The sequence below is a fragment of the Camelus ferus genome, chromosome 4, assembly GCF_009834535.1.
Source record: "Camelus ferus isolate YT-003-E chromosome 4, BCGSAC_Cfer_1.0, whole genome shotgun sequence".
Lineage (NCBI taxonomy): Eukaryota > Metazoa > Chordata > Mammalia > Artiodactyla > Camelidae > Camelus > Camelus ferus.
The window spans coordinates 13,109,490-13,130,315 of record NC_045699.1 but is presented as its reverse complement, the minus strand read 5'-3'; the positions used below and the strand labels follow the sequence as shown (position 1 = coordinate 13,130,315).

The following is a 20,826-nucleotide window of genomic DNA, read 5'->3' as shown; positions in this document are numbered from 1 at the left end:
ATATTCCTGGCCAATACTGACCCTTAGATTTTTTCTTTGCTTCGCTTTCCCACCTCACTGAGCTAACCCCCGATCCTAGAGAAGCAGACGAGAGGATGTGCTGACACTAGTAATTCTCAAATGTGAGAGTCACTGTCATCTAGAGTGTTGCCCCCTTGGTACAGCCTGGGAACCAGTAGCATGAACATTGCGTAGGAGCAAAATGAATCAGGCTGTAGTTCAGGTGCAGCAAACCAGAATCTGCGTCTTGGCACCACGCTCAGCTGATTCACATGCACATTTAAGTTGGAGATGCAGACTGAGGATGCTTGGTACTGGGCACTAACCTCGGTGATTCTGATTTGGTGTATCTGTGGTGAGGCCCGGGTGTCAGCTCCAGGAGATTCTGGTACAGCCGGCGTGTGGACCCCTACTTAGAAGCATTGACTTGATGAAAGAGCACCTATAGCCCAAGTGCCCTGCAGTCTGGGAGCGGAACAGCCGTGAGAACACTGGGTTTCCCGGCAGCACCTCTGCAAGGTGGGTGCCATCTAATCACTTGCATTGTTAGAAGTAAGGAAATGGACCCCTGGAGAGAAAGCTGACAGTGCTGAACCAAGGTCACACAGGGGTCAGCAGATGCACTGCGGGGAACAAGCGCCCCCTGTCTTTCCTCCTCGCCTCGCCAACCTCTCTCCTCCTCCTCACTCATCAGCTCTTTATTGGCCCGCTACTGCACGGCTAACAGCCTTCTCTGAGTCTGCTTTTGTTTTTAGTGAAAGGCCAACAAAACAGTGCTGGCTATTCGTGCTTTCTAATGATAATCCTGATTAGCTCCATGCTGTCAGCTGACTCCCAGCCTGCCAGGGCCAACAGCAGCCTGCTTATTCAATTAAGGCCTGGGCCATTTTGCAATTACCAGCACCATTTGGCCACTTTTCCGCCCACTGTGAACTTGCTTGAGTTCAAGTCACCCTCAGCTGTTGCATTTACATGAGAAATGGATCATTTGTCACATCTGTGTTGGGTGGTGCTCCAGCCTCCCCCCTCCTGGTTGGAGACCAAGTGAAATCCTGACTTTCCCTGGGTTCCTAGGCTGCCGCTGATCAGCAGGTCCCAACGGGAGCCTTAAGGCAAGCCCTGTGGACAGACGAATGTGCTGGCCTTCCTCACTGGGCCAGCCAGGGTGACCTCTTCCCAGCTTCTAAATTCCAAATGCTATTCCCACTCAGAGGCCTGATAGGGTGACCAACTGTCCCAGTTTGCTAGGGACCGAGAATTTTCCCAGGTCTTGGGATTTTTTGTGCTAAATCAGAGAGTCTTGGTCACTGTACGCCCAGCACACTGGGACACGGACAGGGTGAGAACATTCGACATTCACCTCAGGTGAGGTAGTTGCAATCTGGACCAGAGAACTGCGTGGACGTTGGGGTCCCATCTTCCTCTGTCAGGCCTGAGACTGAGGATGCATCCTTTCACTGCTCTGGACTTTATTTTGCCTTTAGTCTCTACTGCTAATCCGACAGGATGAAGCTTTATTTTCAGCAGTGGATAAGTAAGCGGAGGTACGCAGGCACGTTCTGAGATGAGGTGGGATCGAGGGAGGAATAGCTGGTGTGTGATCCCTTTGAATGAAAGTGCATCAGCCTCAAAGTAGTCTTCCCAACTCAACACATTCAGCATTATTTATATACTTATATACATTGGCAATACAAGCGTGTGTCCTGTGTACTTCCAGCCCTCAAAGATTTGACCATCCTGTGGGAGACACTGATTCAAATACAGTGAATTAAATCTGCTACAAGATGCCAAAAACCATGGGAGCTATGGAAGAGAGAATCAGGGTACCTCTGCCTACTACATGCCAACTACTGCACATTCATCATCTCATTTAACAGCTAACATTTCTTAAGCACTTATCGTGTGACTAATCCATTTAGTTTTTACAATTCTATTACTAGACCTCTTCAACAAATGAATAAAGTGAGGCTTTGAAAAACCAACACTCTTGCTCAAGATTCCACGTCAGTGAATGAAGGGTCCAGGGTTTGAACCCAGAGAGTCTTGTCTTAAAGTCTTAAGCACTGTCTGAGACTGAGTCTCCTACCTTGTTGGGTGCTGGACCCCCAACACAGCCAGCATGCTGGGCACTCACCCAACATCAACATCAGACAAAAGCAACATGGCGGGCTCTGGGAGCAGAGCGGTGTGGCTGTGCATGGTGGACGCATGGTGGGGAGAAACCTGAGGCAGGGTCTCTGCATTCTCCATTGTGGAAGCCCAAAGCATGACATCAGGAATGTCCCACTGGAGGTGTAGGAACTCTGGGAATGCTGATGTTCTAAAGGAAACTGGCTGAACAAATGCTGCTCTTCTGGCCCTGAGCTGCATTAGATTCTAAAGAATGTACAACTAGGAAGGGGTCAATTAGGAGTTTGGGATTAACAGATACACACTACTGTATATAAAATAGATAAACAACAATGACCTACTGTGTAGCACAGGGAACTATATTCAATATCTTGTAATAACCTATAATGGAAAAGAATCTGAAAAAGAATATGTATGTATACGTATAACTGAATCACTCTGCTGTACACCTGAAACAAATACAACATTGTAAATCAACTATACTTCAATTTTAAAAAATGAAGAAAAAAAGAATGTACAACTAGAATGGGAAGTCAAATGCCTGACTTCATCATCTTTTGAGGGTCAAAGATGAGTGACAGTCATCGTTTTATATTTCTTAAACTGCATTTGTCAAGTCTCAAAAGTTTATCTTTCTTAAACAATCAGGACACCTGAGCAACTTGCTTTGCATCTATCGGGTATGTGACATATGCAAATCAAAAAAAGTGTGTTGATTTGATATAACGTGACTGATTTTAATATGTGCATTGCAACAGTAGGCTTAGAAGTTAGGTATTCCAGCTTCATCAAGTACTGAATGTGCTCATTTCAGTAATAACAATCCACAAGTGCGGTATTCTCAGTGGGCACTGAACTGGGCTAAGATTCCAGAGCCTGATGCTATACAATGATTGTCTTCAGAAACATTCTCAATATCTTTTTGTGTTATTTTATAGGTTTTGGTTTGTGTGAAATGAATACATAATTTCAGACAATTAAGCTTTAAAAGCATTTGTTATTAATACATAAAACCATTAAAATGAATCTCCCTGTAATTAAACAAAACACAAGGTAGGAAGGATACTGTTTCAAGCAAAATGTAAAGAACTATAAGCTTCTGGGAAGAAAACTGATAACTTTCGTGCTCACTTCCACTATAATAACTCCTACTAATCTGATCATCATTTTTCCCCATGCCCCCCAAGTGGCTCTTATCTAGAATACTGGGTCGTTCCTGAACTTTCTGTGACTCAGACTTTGAGTCAGCTCCTAGCACAGCCAGAAGTTAGAATCCTTGAGGGCCTTCTTCAGTTGTAGAAAATACAGTTGACCTTTGAACAACAAGGGGGTAAGGGACCCTGCACCTCCATGTAGTCAAAAGTCCAAGTATAATTTATAGTCTGGTTCCTCCGTACTATGGGTCCACATCCACAGATTCAACTGACCTCGGATGGTGGAGTAATGTAATAATTACTATAGGAAAAAAACAACCTACGTATAAGTGGAACTGTGCAGTTCAAACCCGTGTTGTTCAAGGGTCCACTGTAAACTGAGGGTGTTGTGGTGGCAAAGAAAGGCTTTCTCCACTTGTTATGTGACAAAGCTTTGTCCTACGATGGCCTTCATGCACTCTACCACTTGAGCTATACCCTCCTCCACCAACTTTATCAGTTCTTTCCAGGCTTTTAACTCCCTTGTGCTGTTTGCACAACTTTTTCTTCACGGGGTGGTCATTTACCACAACAGCCTGGATACAAGAAAAACAAGCAAAAAACTCAAGCATGATGTGTTTTAGTGTCTTTCCACACTACTTGTCCAACTGAATTCAGAGACAACTTAGTTCCTGCCGAGAGTTTTCTAGGAAGTGGTTGTGAAAGAAAATGAAGAAATGAACACTTTAGCCAATGACATATCGCAATTGTACCCAGTGAGTCTTGCTTTGCTCCAGAACTCTTGAGCGATGCACAGAAAAAATACATTTGCCATGTATTCTCATAGCACAGTAACAGATTTGAAACTGAGAAACTCTAAAGGTGACACATAAAATTCACCAACATCTTGTTTGCCAGATGCTATACTGTATTAAACATGTCTTTTAATTTTCATATTTTGACTCTTTAATATCTGGGGCCTTGCTGAACATGGACTGAATGCCCCTCCCGGGGCTAACCAATTTCTAGAGATAGTCAACAACTCATCCTTGAGCTGTTTACTCACCAACCAATATAAACCAACCAATCCAGAGCCCACTCCCCAAACCACCTTCTCTATGGCCTCTCACACTTAGGGCTAACAGTCCTTTGCCCTAATTACCGCAAGGCCAGGTACCAGACAGCTAGGGACAGCCGCTGTGCCCCAGAGCCTGCTGAAATTACTCAAATTCGTCCATTTTTAGCCTTCTTACCCTGCCTCGCCCATCCCTTCCTGGGGAAACCACAATAAAGGCTCTTGCCCGTGTGTCCCTGCTCCCTCTGTCTCCTGTGTAGTCTGTGTCCTTCCCTGTGCGGCCCCAGTGGCATGGTGTGCCCTCATCTCTTGGGGTCTGTGGGTAACACAAATCATCTTTTCAGTGGAAGTCATCTCCTGATCTGGTCTTATCACACACTAATATAATAATAATAATAATAATAATAATAATAATAATAATAATAATAATAATAATAATAATAATAGTAATAGTAATAATAGTAATAATAAACAAAAACAAAAATAAACCTATACTTAAAAACAGATACATAAAGAGAAAGGAAGACAGGCTAGCAAGAGACCCGTCTGGCCCCTGCACTTGGGCCCTTGTTCAAATGAACTTGGATAAAATTTAGTTGCTCTGTCAGTTATATTTAGCAAAACTGCCACTTTAAACTGTTTCAAGAAAAAAAAGCGTAATTTGACTATAAAGCACTGTATTCTACTTGATAAGACAGTACTCAATAGAGCTGGCGAGAGAGAGCGGTGATCTGTATTATGATACCACGTGTTACAAAAGATGATGGTGCTTTTAAGGGCCCTTGACTTCTAAAGCACAGATTGAGTCCTATTGTAAAGACAGCTTGTGAAGAAAATTAAAGGACTCCCCATTCACCTAAACAATAATAGTAAAGTTTTTTAAATCAAATGTTCTGGATTCTCATATATCCCATTAAAACTGCATGGCAGATAATAACTGTAAATGGAGTATAGCCTTTAAAAATTGCGAATCACTATATTGTACACCTGTGACTTATATAATATTATACATCAACTATGCTTCTATTAAAAAAATAAAAGGGGAAAAACCTGCATTGCAGGAGATTCACTGTGAGACACAAAGTCCCCACGACACTGGATTCTCATCTTGGGCTCACTTCTGTCTCTATCTCTGGAGTAAAAGCCACTCAAAGGCAGTTTGACTTGACTTTGTATGTCTAGCAACTGCCACCCAGTCGGTGCGAAATATTTATTTAGTGACTGAAGAAATGTTTCTGATCCTCTTTGGATAACAGTGTACATAAGAGATGACGTGAGCACTCACAAGTCGCCCCTTTAAGGGATTAAGTAAATAGGTGACTGCTTTTGGAGCTGAGAATGAAAGCTACTCCCTCTGGTCCAAACCACGATAATCCGAGAGAGAAAGGTAAGAACTCTGTTTGATGGTCGTGGACATCCTGGCATCCCCTGACCTTTACCTGACCTCTAAATCCTGTCCACTCCTGCAGTCCTCGGGCTAGCAGCTGGGCAAGAGTTTGCATGGGCATGGCAGTGTTCTGTGACAAGTGGCCGAGCTCCCAGGGTGACGGTGACACTTACCAAGGGCTCCAGCTCCTTGCGGTCTATGAGGTTCATCTCCGTGACGAAGTAATAGAAGTGTTTGTAGCAGGTGTTGACATGGGCCTCCGCGCCCATCACGATGACCCGGTCGAAGTGGTGGATGTAGACGTGGACGAAGACCCGGAAGAGGCGGCACAGAATCTTCTTGCAGATCTGCAGGAAGTTCTTGGGGAAGGGAACACCTAGAGAGGGGGAAAAGGGAACAGAGCCATGATGGGGAAGCTCTGGCAGACCCCGGAGCACGTGTGAGGCTGCAGAACAGCCCTGGAGCCAGGCTTCCAGGCCAACATGCAGAGGCCTGGCTCTATGGGGTCAGCCGCATCAGACACTGTCTGAAAAAATGGCTATAATGGTGTTAAACTCAGTTACCAACAACCAGGAAGAGACCAAAAAAATCAGAGAACAGGGCCAGGTTTGTTTTTTTGGTTATAGCTTCTTTTGTGTGTGCAAAAAAAGTGTAGAAATATTTATTTTTACCTAGAAACACACACTCTCCCTTCTTGCTTTTTAATTTTTCCCACTTTGTAGAGCACATGAAGGTTCATATTCCTCTTATTGCTAATGTAAGAAAACCGGTAGAGGGAGTGATGCTCTAGGGAGACTGGCACTTCCTGACACAGGGTAATGGGGAATGGTGGGGACTGGAGCAAATTAGAAAGCCCTCTCTCATCAAAGGAAGCAGTCCCTGCACACCTCCCACCAATGGTGGCCATAATGGGACAGAGGCCTGGGACGGTTGGATCTTCTGGTTTTCAAGATGATTCAGATGATTCTGGAGTTCTATGTGAACCACCCGGATTTCTACTTTTCAAATGTTAGCAATTAACCTGAAGTTAAAAAAAAAAATACCGCAGGTCAAAACAAAACATTTCCTAGGTTAATTCAGCCTGCAGACCACCAGTTGGCAAATTCTGATCTAAGCTTTTTCTGAGAGGCACCTGCTTCTGAGGTGGGTGAATGCAACAAAACTTCACAGAAACTTCGGGAACTTACCACTCCATCTCCTTGAGGAAGGTAAGAATTGGGGGTTGTTATTCATAACACAGCCTGGGTGAAGGGTCAGAGGGATCACCCAGGTCTCCTGTCTGATGACCACTACTCCCAGCTTGGTCTGAGCAACAAACAGAATCTCAAGCCACTTTCTTTCTCCCTCTCAAACACTGCTTAAGCTCTTGCTGGTTACATGGTCCTTAAGTAGGGATGTTGTAATGGATTCTGAAGTGAAACAGACTTTGAGTTCCTTTTCTGCTCCCTTTCCAGCTGTACCACCATGGGCAAGTTATTTTACCCCTCTGAGCTTCAGTTTTTCTGTATGTACAATACCGATAAAAATGCCAGTTACTGTGAGGATTAGAAGTGGTACCTGTGCGACTTTGGGGTTTTTTCTTTTTTGGTCATTTAAAGTGGGGTCATTTATTATCCTTTCTTTGCACGGCCAGGAGGGTGTCAACAGGACTACAATCCTCCTACAGTGCCTGGAACAGAGTCAGAGCTTGCTAAATGGGAAGGACCCCTCTTCTTTCTGCTTCGTAAGGTCTGGAGCATCAAACTGTTGTTAGAAGAGGAGTAATTACCCTTATTAAGAAAAGGTAGACGTGACCACCAGTCTTTCATCAGAATTGCAGGGCTGTGCTCAGGGCGTGTCTCTGGTCCCCAGGAAGCCTGCAGTTTTGCTGTCTGTGCCTCCCCAGGGTCCCAGTGGCAGCTGTCTGGTGAGAGACTGTAATGGGATCACCTGGGATCCCCAGAGCAGGACGAGAGAGACAGAACACAGCTGGCAGTTGGCAGAGGCAAATCTGCCTCCCTGGGGCCCGGCACTGATACTGGCTTTTCTTCCAAAACAAAGTGGCAATGTATCAAATGAAGCCAGGGAGAGACTCGGGCACAGCTTGGCAGCTGACTGTCTAGGCAACAGATGCTGGGTTTGGAGGTGGGGTGAGGTAGAGCTGGGAGAAGGTGGACAGCCCCTCACAGAGCTGATGGGCGGTTTTCTCTGCTGACAGTGAGGGGCAGTGAAAACCACTGCTGCCAGGCTGGCAGAGGGTCTGGAGTTTCTATAGAAGCCTGAGATCCAGAGGTGATGGAATTCCCCATTATCCATATCTAAGTGTGCTCCCATCAGAAGGGGAGTCCTGTGACAACCACATGGTGACATCAGGGGTTGACATTCTTTACCTTCGCCAGCTATCTGTGACGTGGGTTGTAAGAGTCCTATACCCCAGATGAATAACAAACACCAGGGCTCTGAAGCTTGGATTAACTTGCTCTAGGCCACTTGGGTAACCAGTGGCAGGGCTGGGATTTGGACCAAGTCAGCCTAATTTTAAAATCCAACAGATCTGGTTATGTTTAGAGTGTGACACTCTCTCTCTGCCAAGAATAAAGGTACAGCTGAATTGCTGAATGCAACAAGGAAATCTAAAGGTTACTCTTTGGTGGTGCAGAAATATATTTTAAAAAGAGGAAAGGGGTGAGGAAAGAAGGGTGAAAAAGTTCACACCCTCGGGAATCACAGATCCGAGGTGTTGAGAGGTCAGTTAATACTCTGTGGCCTCAAGGAGAGATGTGTTTTCTCTGCCAGTGCCTTAGACCATGGATCTGGGACTAAGAGTCAAAGTTAGAATTTACTGAACACTCACCAAGTTGTAGGGACTGGGTTAGCTGATTGAGTCCTCAAAATAACCCTTGAAGACAGGTACTGTTGTTGTTTCCATCTCACAAATGAGGACACAGACTCAAAAAATTAAGTAGCTGCCCCAGGTCATGCAGCTGGCAAATAGTGGAGGGGTTTGGACCCAGGATTGTCTAACTGCAAAGCCTATGAGTATGCAGCATCCTGAACTCTGGAGATGCTGCTCTAGGGATCTGTACACACCTCCCAGCCCCTCCTTCCTGGGTGGACTGAATCCCTCAGGTGCACTTACCTTTCAAGTCACCAGCCGCTAGGGGAGAGGCGATTGGTGGGGGGAGTGGGGGGTGGTTCAGCTGTGCCAGTTCATCTGCTTGACCTTTTAAGCCAGCCCCCAAACCCTACACAGACTGAAGGTAAGGCAAGACCTGGGACACACCGAGGGTGTTCATGGCACTTGTAGGGTCCCTCTAGAGTGTCCCCAAGCTGCATTGCCCACCCCACCCCCAAATCCCTTTGTCTGATCAGCTCTGAGCTCTCAGCTCTGGCCTCCATTCCACACCTGGTCTCTGGCCTTGCCTTTGGCCTTGCACTTGGTTTGCTGTTGCCTCTCCCTTTGGGCTATGGCTGGGAATGATCTTTAGAATAGCTGAGAGGAGCTGATTTTAGAGTCAAGAAGGCCTAGTTTAAAATCCTGGCCCGATAACTTCCTAACTGTATGGGCAAGTTACTTCATTATAAAATAGATACAAGCATTTCCTTTATAGTGTTCCCTTCATAGTGTCTGTAATGTGGCTGGCATCTAGTGAGGACCTTGAGATAAAGTTCTCTTTTTGTTATTTCCCACCTGAATTCCTTGCATAGGTAAGACCCCAGGCTCATATCTCTTGGCTCTGGCTACTAAGTTGGCCCTGACTCTGCCACCATTCCCTCCCTTACATGTAGTTCATTCTTCAAAAGTGAACACTGCAAATGGCTCAAGTCTCAGCTCATGCTCAGCGTGCAGCATAGTCACCCCAGGCCAACCCAAAAAGCTGAGAAGTCCTAGGCTGGACTCATAAGGAGCCTAAGAACCCCAGTGGGTTCTCTGCTAAGCCAGAGATAAAATCCCAGCTCACAGAGTGTGAGGTTAAGAATAAGAAAGCTACATAGGGAATGTAATTTGGTGTAGGCGACTATGGAAAACAGTAAGCAGATTCCTTGGAAAACTAAAAATAGAGTTAGCACATGATCCAGCAATCCCACTCCTGGGAAAATATCCAGAGAAAACTCCAATTTGAAAAGATCCATGCACCCCAATGTTCATAGCAGCACTATTTACAATAGCCAAGACATGGAAGCAACATAAATGTCCATCAACAGATAACTGGATAAAGAAGTTATACAATGGAATACCATTCAGCCATAAAAAAGAATGAAACAATGCCATTTGCAGCAACATGGATGGATCTAGAAATTACCATATTAAGTGAAGTAAGACAGAGGAAGACAAATACTATATGATATTACTTTTATGTGGAATCTAAAAAAAAATGACTCAAATGAACTTATGTACACAACAGAAACAGATTCACAGACAGAAAATAAACTTATGGTTATCAAAGGGGAAAGGGGCCGGGGAGGGATAAATTAGGAGTTTGGGAATGGCAGATACTGACTACTATACATAAAATAGATAAACAACAAGGTCTTACTGTATAGCACAGGGAACTATATTCAATATCTTGTAATAACCTATAATGAAAAAGAATATGAAAAGGAATACATATATATATGTATATCTATATAACTGAATCACTGTGTTGCACACCAGAAACTAACACAACATTGTAAATCAACTATAATTCAATTAAAAAAAGAAAGTTACAAGGCATTTGGAAAATTCATTCAATATTATTGTCGGTGCAGGGGCTCATTCTACAGTCTTTATAGTAGCTTAGCCCTTTTCTCCCTTTCTCTTCTGCCTTCCAGGTGTTCAGATTTGTGTGTGTGTGTGTGTGTGTGTGTGTGTGTGTGAAAGTGTCTATCTGTGCATGTGTGTGCATGTTTCAAATAAACCTTCAGGAGGTGGGAGGTGGAAGAGATCACCCCTCTGCAGGTAGAGACCTGGATGTCCAGCCGTGCCCCGGGCCTCAGGCCAGCAGGAAAGGGTAAGATACCGCCCTGCTGAGCCACTCTTTTTTTCTCACAGGCTCTGGAGGGACCATGAACATTGATTTTACCTGAGGGGTTTTCGTCTTCATCACACTGATAAGAATTATCTAGTCTCTATGAAATACCCACAGAAAAGTGAGCTCTGAGTGAGGCCGGATGTGTGTATGCGTGATGTCATTTAGTCCCAGTGAAACTCTGAGCAGTGATATTATTTCAGCTTTGGAAAAAAAAATAAATAACTGTGGCTTAGCTCAGTTAAAGTGTTTGCCTGGCCCCACGGCTAAAGGGAGGTGGAGGAGAGATCTGGTTCAGAAACTCAGGCTCTTTCTTCTTCTGCTACTACAGTTCCACGGCGCAGGGAACCTCTCTGCTCAGGTGACCATTTTTTGACCTGCACTTAGCTCAGTACCTGGCTTGTAGAAGGAGCTTGAAAAATGCTTGTTTGCTTGGTTTTTGGTTTTTGTCTTATAATTTCGGATTTCTTTTCTTTTTTTTTTCTTTGAGGGGGGATGCAATTAGGTTTATTTATTTTTATTTATTTATTTTTTTAATGGCGGTACTGGGGATTGAACCCAGGACCTCACGCATGCTAAGCACGCATTCTACCACTGAGCTATACCCACCCCCACCTCGCCCCCTGTCTCCTTGTTTTAAATGAATACAGGCTAGCAGTAGGAAGAATGAAAGGCTAATGAACCACCTCAAATGGACACTGGACTTGTTATAACGGCCACCAGAACCTGAAGCCATCCGAGGAGGGGTCTGGGCAGAGGGCAGCCTGTGTGGTTCGTGGGGCACCACTGACCCCAACTCAGGACTGTACCCAACCCCCTCCTTTTGTCCCTTCTGCATCTCCGGAACACATAAGATACTGGGAACCCTAATACTTTAGTATTTCCCAAGGTCTTTTTTTTTTTTTTATTTGAAGTAGAGTCGATTTATAATATTGTGTTAGTTTCAGGTACACAACAACAGGATTCACTTATAGTCATATTTTTTTTCAAATTCTTTTCCATCATAGGTTATTACAAGATATTGAGTATAGTTCCCTGTGCTATACAGTAAATCCTTGTTATTTATCTATTTTACATACAGTGTATTTGTTAATCCCATACTCCTAATTTATCTCTCCTCCTGCCCCCAAGGGCTGTTTAAAAAATGACTAATCTTGGGAGATTCTTGGCTAAAAAAAGAGGATCACGAGGTCAAATATATTTGTACAAATACTGCTTTCATAAAGGTTTGTGATATACCTAAGCATAGTAAAGGATCTGAGAATTCCTGTAGCCGAAAGTCCTTTTCCCTATAATAGCTATTGGTTTAAAACAGAGTCTGTAACCGACTTCCCAGGGTTCATTCCTGGCCGTACTACCTACTAACAATGTATGCGTAAGCAAGTGGCTTAGTCTCTCTAAGCCTCAGTTTCCCCATCTCAAAAGAAACAAAGATGTTAATGTTATTTTAGCTCAGTGGGTTTTGTGAGATTAAATATACACACTTAAAAGGCTTTTCTAATGCTTTGCAGATAGTAAGCACTCTCGTGAACTGTTAATTTTAGTATCCCATGAACTGAACATTCTTTGTAACACACTTTGGAATTAAATTCCTCCTGCATATTTACATTCAGAAGGGTAGTCTTGGTATTAATCCATCAATTCTGAACTTGTAAAGAACTTAGAGTGGTAAGTTCTCAATTAAGCCCTGGGTGATACTCGGCTTTGCATTATTTTCTACAAGTTTCTCATATTTAAGTCTTATATTACTGTAAGTTCCCTGAACAAAGGCACTGTTTTATACTTTGAGTCTATCTTTAAAAGCACCTGGCACAGGGCTAGGATAGGGAATACTCATCAATCAAAATTGAATCATAAAAGAACAGTGATCTTATTTAGTCAAGATGTAAATCCATCATCTCCTATTTGGTGGAAGAAAAAAGCCTACAGCAGAAATGATAGCTTTTTGCCAGAGTCTTGATACGATCCTGGCATGGAGGCTACACAATGCTCTTCTAGAGAGCTCTGAGATGATGAGTAGTTTGACCTAGCCAAGTGTGTGGGACAAAAGGATCGGGAACTCTTCTCTTTTTAGCCATTAAAACCTCCCTTTGGGGGAGGGTCTAGCTGAAGTGGCAGAGTGCATGCTTAGCATGTACGAGGTCCTGGGTACAAACCCAATACCTCCCCTAAAAATAAACAAACAAACCTAATTATCTCTCTTCCCCGCTAAAAAACAACAACAAAAACAAAACCTCCCTTCTTTACCTTTCTATATAGTTTTTTGGGTAGTGACAGTTAATTTTCAGTCACTGTACTCAATTAGAAAGTTAATGCCAGACAATATTAACCAGCAATCTTAACTGAAGCAGACTATGTATCTGAAGGGTTTGGAGTTAGTTAAACTTTGACTAGTTTTATAATAACCCAGACAAGCCTTTCACCAATAATCTCAGACAGGTATGAGGTTGATGCCACAGAAAACAGCCTTTGATCAGAAAGTCTCTAGATGATTTGCAAGCACGAATTCATCTTAGAGCCTCCCTCTCCTCTTTCCCACTCTGAGCCCCATCCCCTGACTCTCAGATTCAACCTTGGGAAATTTCAGGCTCCAGAAAGTTGGCTCAAAATGAGGGTATGTGTTCAGATGAGTTCCACAAAGAGGTGATAGGTATCTCGGTGTCTGAGGATGGACCCGGATGGCCTGGGGTCAGGTGGTGTGGCTTGGTCTCTGCGAATGGAGTTAGTGAGCCTAAAACCAGGGCCAGGCTAAGCTCAGATTCTAGAAAGTGCCTAGGCTAGATGCTGGGCAGAGGTGAGAATCCCAAACCAATCACACACATGTGGTTCCGGCAGGAATTTGCTCAACAATTAGACTCAAAGCAAGACTAGAGTTTGCTGAATGATCTGGCCAAGGAGGATGCCAGCCAGAGAGCTGAGGTGAAGGCAGAGGGTGAGGTGAGCCTGCAGGGCTTGGAGTCCCTCTTAAAGCCCTGGCCAGACAGCCTCAGAGCTCCGCTGCTGGTGAGGGCCTGGTACTCAACCGGGAAGCAGCATCTGACAGAGCTCTGCAGAGTTTATGAATGTGTCTAACCACAAACTTTCTGATCTCCAAGCCACATTCAGCGCGAGAGCTAAATCGAGCATGAAATATAACAATTTCTCTGGGGCTCCACGCGGATTTGCCTTTCATCTCTGACTCAGTAAATCTCCTTTCTCCCAAACAAAATTTAATAAAAATTCCAGTAATTTCTGAGCTTCAATCCATTTTCTTTCTTCCTCATTCCCTTCCCTCCCTTCCCTTCCTCGAAGCCCTCAAATGCCCCATTCAATCCTTATTTTTCAGACACTTCCGGAAAAAAAAGACAAAGACGTTGTCGAAATAAATGGCTTGTGTTTTTTCTTTTACCCTGTTATGGAGGCTGGGGAAGGAGAGTCCCTTGAGAATGCAGAGATGCTACGACAGGACCACAGATCGGAGATGGAGGTCCCAAAGTCAAATAAGACCCAGGCAGCAGTTTCCCAGGTAGCTGCTGCCCATCCCTGTTTTCATCGTTTTTCTCTCTTTTCATCTGAAGAGAAAGCCAGATGCTTGGGCCTGAGGCTCTGGTCTGTGACGGCGCTGGGCTGAACCTGGGCTGTGGAAGTACCGAAAGTCAGGGCTCCAGGCTGTCTCCAGGGACACCAGAGAACTGGCCCCCTGAGCATCCTAGGTTCCACAAGCAGCTGGCCAGTGTTCCACCCCGTTGTTCCCTCAGTTAGCACCTCTTCCTTCTTTGGAGCTCAGCTGAAAGCCTCCCTCATCCCCAGACACAGGAGCCCTGGTATCTGCTATCTGCTCTGGAAACCTGCCTGAGTACAGGTCCCAGACAGTAATTCCACACTTATCTGTGTGGGTCCTGACTCAGGTCTGCTCCTGCTCCAGACTCTACATGCCCCAAGGGCAGGGAGAACCTCCCTGCTCCTCCCAGACGGATGTCTAGTGCCCAGCGCCGAGAGCCTCGAGTGGGTATGCTATGTGATAAATCCTTGCTGATGTGTAATCAATCCAGTGAGAGTCCAGCTCTTTCGCCATCTGCTTACACCAAAATCAGGCGCGGACACTGACTGGCTCGGGGTTTAGAGCTAGTTTGCGATGAAAGGGGGTCTGAGTTCAAGTCTGTCTGATTCTGGAGCCTATGCCTGGTCCACTCTGCCGGGAAGCAGGATGAGATTCTGATGGCTCGTTTCATCTCATTCCAGTCCAATTGGCAAAATATGTTAAAAGATGAAGGTGGAAAAGGGCATACTGGCTTTCACTTCCCCAAACGCAGGTGTCACCCGTGGCTGAGGACACTGGTTAAGTGTCTGGCTGGCATCAATCACTGGTTTCAGATTCCAGCTGTGGAATGTCCCTGCAACTTGCCCTTGAGCGAGTTTGCTAACTTTTAATGGCTCAGTTTCCTTATCTGAGGAATGAGGATAAGAATACCTAGGACTTGGTGAGATTGTGAGGATTAGACACGAAGCACAAGGCCAGCCAGTGGCAAAGGCAATTCAGCAAAAGGTCGCTGATGTTTCTACTGCTCTAAAGATGGCTCTTCTGCATCTAAGTCCAGGGTGGAGGGAGGGCAAATGAAACAGCACAGGGGGAGCTGCCTTTTCTCCAAAGGACAAACTCTTCTTGGGAAGTGGATTTGGACCCCAGCTGATATATAGAAACATCACTGTGAACTGTTGGAGGGGCTTCCACATGGCAAAAAATGAAACCTCATAACTTGGCCAATCCTTTGGGGAACCCGATGGCATGTCACTAACAATAGCCAGAAATGCCCATATGGCTCCTTCAAACTGTCACTCATGTCCGAGAGCATTTGCACTGTCCTTTTTGTCTTTGGAGGTCAGTAACACGACTGCACGTGTGAAAATCCCTCTACAAGCCTTAAAAACCACTCATTCTCAAATCTCATGAATAAAAACAACATCCCACACACGTGGGAAAAGAAAACAAGGCCTCTCCTGGCAACGTGGCTGAGAACATACCATTTCCAAAATACTTGCAAAACAAAACACAATTGGATCACAAGGCCAAAAAAAAAAAAAAAAAAAAAAAGGAAAAAGAAAGAAAGAAAGAAAAAGGAAAGAAAGAGAAAAAGAAACCCTAACAACACAGATCTGGTTCTTAAAAATATACATCCTCCTCCTAACAGTTTACTCTCCTGCCCACTCCATCCACAATCTCCTGCCTCCTACAAAACGTATATTTGTTTATCTGGAGAAGCCTCATGCTCTTGCTGATGAAAACTCAGCTTCAGAAGACTGAGCGCTTTAAGCAGATGTTTTGTGTTATCTCAGTGCGTTCTTCAAGAAAGTGTCTGTACATCATGCCAAGGAAAACAATCCCGTGTAGCAAGACTTTGTTCTTCTGTCTGAAAAAAAAAAAAAAAAAAAGTCCCCAAACAAGCTGACAGCTGCAGATGGTTAGAAATAAACGGACTACTCCTCTCTTCCTCAGCCCCCTCTGCCTGGCCCCAGCCACCCCCAACTTCCCACCCCCATACCCTCTGATCTATTATCACAGTGGTTGGACCAAAAGAGAGGAAAGTAGGCCAGCATGTAATGATATGTTCTAAACAGATTGTTAATTCTTTCAGACATGCCATTTGTGGGGCAGAGGGAGTGCTGTTTCAGCCACCCAAAGAAGCCTGCCTGTCACCTGCCCTCTCCCTCCCCAATGCCACTTCTCTGCTGCTGGAGACCATTCCTTATCTGCACCTCCATCTCCAGGACAGCTGGCTGCCTTGACCCTGCTGTCACCACATGGAGGTGGAAGTAGATGAAGATGGACCCAAGGAAGACATTCATTTCCTATGACTATGACTTGGCAATAAAAGCCATTAAAAACGAACTCCAGCTAGTTCAGACCTGCCGAGTTTGCTGAAAAGCCAACGGCCCCAATGAGATAAAGTGAGCTGAGAACATGATATTAATGAGCCTCATTAGAACTGGAAAGCAAGGCAGAAACGCCAGTACTTTGATCCTGAGCCCCAGTCAGAATTTGCAGATGACTCAGCCTCCTTGCCATGGATGATCTATTTTGAGTATTTTTACAAATACAACTTTTCTTTATTCACCAGCAGAATCTTTCTTCCATTATGTGTAGGGCAATAATTACCAAGTCTTGTCTGAGATGTGGTATATATACATATACACGACGGAATTATTTCTCAGTCATAAAAAAGAATGAAATAATGCCATTTGCAGCAACATGGATGGACCTAGAGATTACCAGACTAAGTGAAGTAAGTCAGACAGAGAAAGATAAATATTATATGATGTCACTTACATGTGGAATCTAAAAAATAATACAAATGAATTTATTTAAAAAACAGAAATAGACATACTGACATAGAAAACAAACTTATGGCTATGAAAGGGGAAAGAGAGGGTGGAGAGATAAATTAGGAATTTGGGATTAACAGATACACACTACCATATGTAAAATAAACAAGGATTTTACTGTATAGCACAGGGAACTACATTCAATACGCTGGAATAACCTAAAATGGAAAAGAATCTGAAGCTGTACACCTGAAACTAACACAATACTGTAAATCGATAGTTTAATTTAATAAAATACAAAAAATACCATACACACACACACACACACAATACCAAGTCTTGTCTGAATAGTTCTAATCTCTAAACTTCTCTCCAGCCCCACTGCCACTTCCCCAGCTCCAGCCACCTTCACCTCCTGCCTGGTTTGCTATAGCTCTTCCTTAGTGGAGTTTCCTTCCTCTACTCTTGGGTTTCTTCAGTCTCCACTGAGCATGTGGAGGATCTTCCTGAAATGCAACTCTAACCACAATGTCTTTTTTTTCTGCATAAAACATTAAAGCAGCTTCTTATTACTTCAAGATAAAATCAGAGGTACCAACTGGGAGGGCAAGACCCTGCCTGGTTTCATCCACGTGCAAATCTCCGTTATGACCTCTGGATCCTCCCAACTTGCATACAACACTCCAGCTCTTCAGAGCTAAGATCCACTCATTCACTCATGGCTGAGTATTGCCACACTGGAGAGCTGGCAGCTGGAAACCCTCTTCCTCAGACTCCCCTTTTAGTCTGGCTAACTCCCACTTGTTATTCGAGCCTCAAATCAGTTATCACTTCTTCCAGCATGTCCTTGCCCACCTCACCCCTGTCTAGTCAGGACACATCATAATAACCTGTACTTCTCCCATGATAACACTTACAACACTGTCTTGTAATTGTCCTTTTTTTGTCTCCCATTGGAATGAAAAAATTTTGTAATGTCAAGGAATGTCACTTTGTTGTTCACAGTTATACCCTTGGCACTAAATGCAACCAGAATACAGTGGTTGTCAATAAGTATTTGTTGAATGAATAAGTGAATCAATGACCATTTAATAATGTGGGGATGGTGAAGAGCTTTGCCTGCTTGAGTTCCCCTTCCTTTTCTATCCCCAGGCAGTGGCCCTTGAATCACAGACTGAAAATCATTGTTCTTTGGAAAGATTTCCCAGAGAACTGCTATAGGCCCCTGTTTAACCTGGTCATGTCCAAGTCCAGAAGCCTGCAGTGAAAATGAACACACATTTATCTTTTCACACCTGGCAGATCTCAGGTGCATCTTTCTATTAGGTTTTCACTCTTACTGGGAAAGAAGCACCTCCTCAAAGTGCCTATTTTCATCTAAATAGAAATGTGTCAGACAGGTAGTTTTCCAGAGTTATTAAAGATGGAAATAAGCCAGGATTGACTGACAAACAAATGATCCTGGGATACATGATTGGGGGAGAGAGGGGTGAGGGTGAAGCAGCAAAAGTAATCCATCCTCTTGAGAAAGTGAGGGGTGGATCCAGAAAGAACAAAGATTGGAACCCAACTTGAGGGGTGCTCTGCAGAGCCCAAAGGGAACAGTGAGCAGGAAAGAATTAATCTGAGGCATGAATATAACTCTGTCTTGATCTTCTCCACACAGAAAGGGTCTAAGGAAGGAAAATTTGCCAAGGAAGTACAGGGAAGACCCTGCATGCAAAGACCCATCATGCATGAGGCTGAGGAGGATGTAAGTGGAGGCAGATGACTCTTTCCACCTGTGCTGGAAGGGTTAGGCAGGGACAGAGCACAAAATGCAAGTCATTTCACTGGCATGTAAGATCCAATGAAGGTAAGTTGGTGGGGTAGGGATGAAACCAGAAATATAGCTCTAAAATCTGATCACTGGGTCAAAGTAGAGCTAAATTTACTGACTAAACTATGTATCTATAAATTACGTATCTGAATATGGTCGGAACCAGGAATCACATATTCAAATACTTTCAAGGGTCAGAAAGGAACATAAAAATGTAGACTGGCTGCAATACAATAGGGAGTGGTGTGAACTGTGACAACATGGGGAGTGCTTCCTGCAGGAAAGAAAAATTGCCTCTCAGCTTTAGCTCTTTGTATTGCGCAGGAATATGGGTCCAGGATTGCCAGAACTTCTGGTCTTTCAAGAGAATCCAGTAGTCTAGATTCTAATGTGAAATCTCTTCACAGTTAAATGTTAGTAGTTCAAAAACATTGAAAAAAATATTTTAAAGACATTTTATTTATCAATGTAATTTATTTTACATAGTTACCTCAGCCTGGAAAAGTTGACTCTCTATAAGATGATAGCTTAATTTTTAAAAAGTACATTTAAAAAAGTTAAATTTTTTTTAAATTAAAAAAATACTTTGGTAGCAATGAGCACATGCAACATTCAGGTGTGGAATACCATTCTTCAATAAAGGGGATTAGGCACAAATGACAAATGCTGGAGAGGCTGTGGAGGAAAGAGAATCCTCCTACACTGCTGGTGGGAATGCAGTTTGGTGCAGCCACTGTGGAAAACAGTATGGAGAGTCCTCAAAAGACTAGGAATAGACTTACCATATGACCCAGGAATCCTGCTTCTAAGCATATATCCAGAAGGAACCCTACTTCAGGATGACACCTGCACCCCAGTGTTCACAGCAGCATTATTTACAATAGCCAAGACATGTTAACAGCCTAAATGTCCATCAACAGATGACTGGATAAAGAAGATGTGGTATATTTATACAATGGAATACTACTCAGCCATAAAAACCGACAACATAACGCCATTTGCAGCAACATGGATGCTCCTGGAGAATGTCATTCTAAGTAAAGTAAGACAGAAAGAGAAAGAAAAATACCATATGAGACCACTCATATGTGGAATCTGAAAAAAAACAAACAAACAAATCATAAATACAAAACAGAAATAGACTCACAGACATACAATATAAACTTGTGGTTGCCAAGGGGGTGGGGGGTGGGAAGAGATAGACTGGGATTTCAAAATAGTAGAATAGATAAACAAGATTATATTGTATAGCACAGGGAAATATATACAAGATCTTATGGTAGCTCACAGAGAAAAAATGTGACAATGAATATATACATGTTCATGTATAACTGAAAAATTGTGCTCTACATTGGAATTTGACACAACATTGTAAAATGATTATAAATCAATTAAAAATAAATAAATAAATAAATTACTAACAATTTTCTAAAAAAAAAAAAAAAATAAAGGGGATTAGGGCTTCTTGGAGAAATAGATAATTCTAGGCCTGGGGCAGGAGATATAAGAGACCGTGGGGAACAGAAAGAAAGGGAGTCCTCAATGAAAACACAACAATGGGGGTGTGTCCAAAGGGCACTGGAGCCAATCTGAAAGAGCCCCTTAATGGCTAAAGCTAGAATTTGGGCAAACAATTAGTGAAGTAGTGTTAGATTACAACCCAAGGTATGAAATAAGTACCCACGAATCCAGACTGATATAAATAAATGATTGCTTAAATAAATGGGGAAAAGGACAAAACCCCTATACAGCAGAATTGCAAATAATTTATGTAGATACTTTCCCCTGAAGGAGGTGGAGTGCCCTTCCCTACCCTTGCCTGTGGGGTAGGCTGGTTACTTACTTCCAAAGGGTGCAGTAAGGAAAGGGAGGTGAAAAGGATAACTTGGAAATGGAGAAATCTGCAGATACTACGCCGGCCAGGTAACCAAGGTTAACATCATCATTTACTTCTGAAGAAAGTGAATTTTAAAGATTCTAAAAGTAAATAT

General features: G+C 43.5%; 1 protein-coding gene and 1 long non-coding RNA gene across 9 annotated transcripts in view; one reads left to right on the top strand and one right to left on the bottom strand.

Moving 5' to 3' along the window:
- The window catches only part of MOB3B (MOB kinase activator 3B), a 201,850-nt gene that overhangs the window by 52,213 nt on the left and 128,811 nt on the right, over positions 1–20,826 (bottom strand). For all 8 annotated transcript variants that reach the window (XR_004319613.1, XM_006189900.3, XM_032479113.1 and 5 more), the window contains one exon: positions 5,899–6,101. Coding sequence is in view for 7 of the 8 variants with exons in the window: in XM_006189900.3 (XP_006189962.2) it covers positions 5,899–6,101 (203 nt within the window). In the remaining variant the exon portion in view is untranslated. The remainder of the gene's footprint in view (positions 1–5,898; positions 6,102–20,826) is intronic.
- On the top strand, positions 1,560–17,425 carry LOC116663360. Its single transcript, XR_004319622.1, has 4 exons — positions 1,560–1,635; positions 6,160–6,164; positions 12,823–12,827; positions 17,413–17,425. It is a non-coding gene; the product is annotated as an uncharacterized LOC116663360 (long non-coding RNA).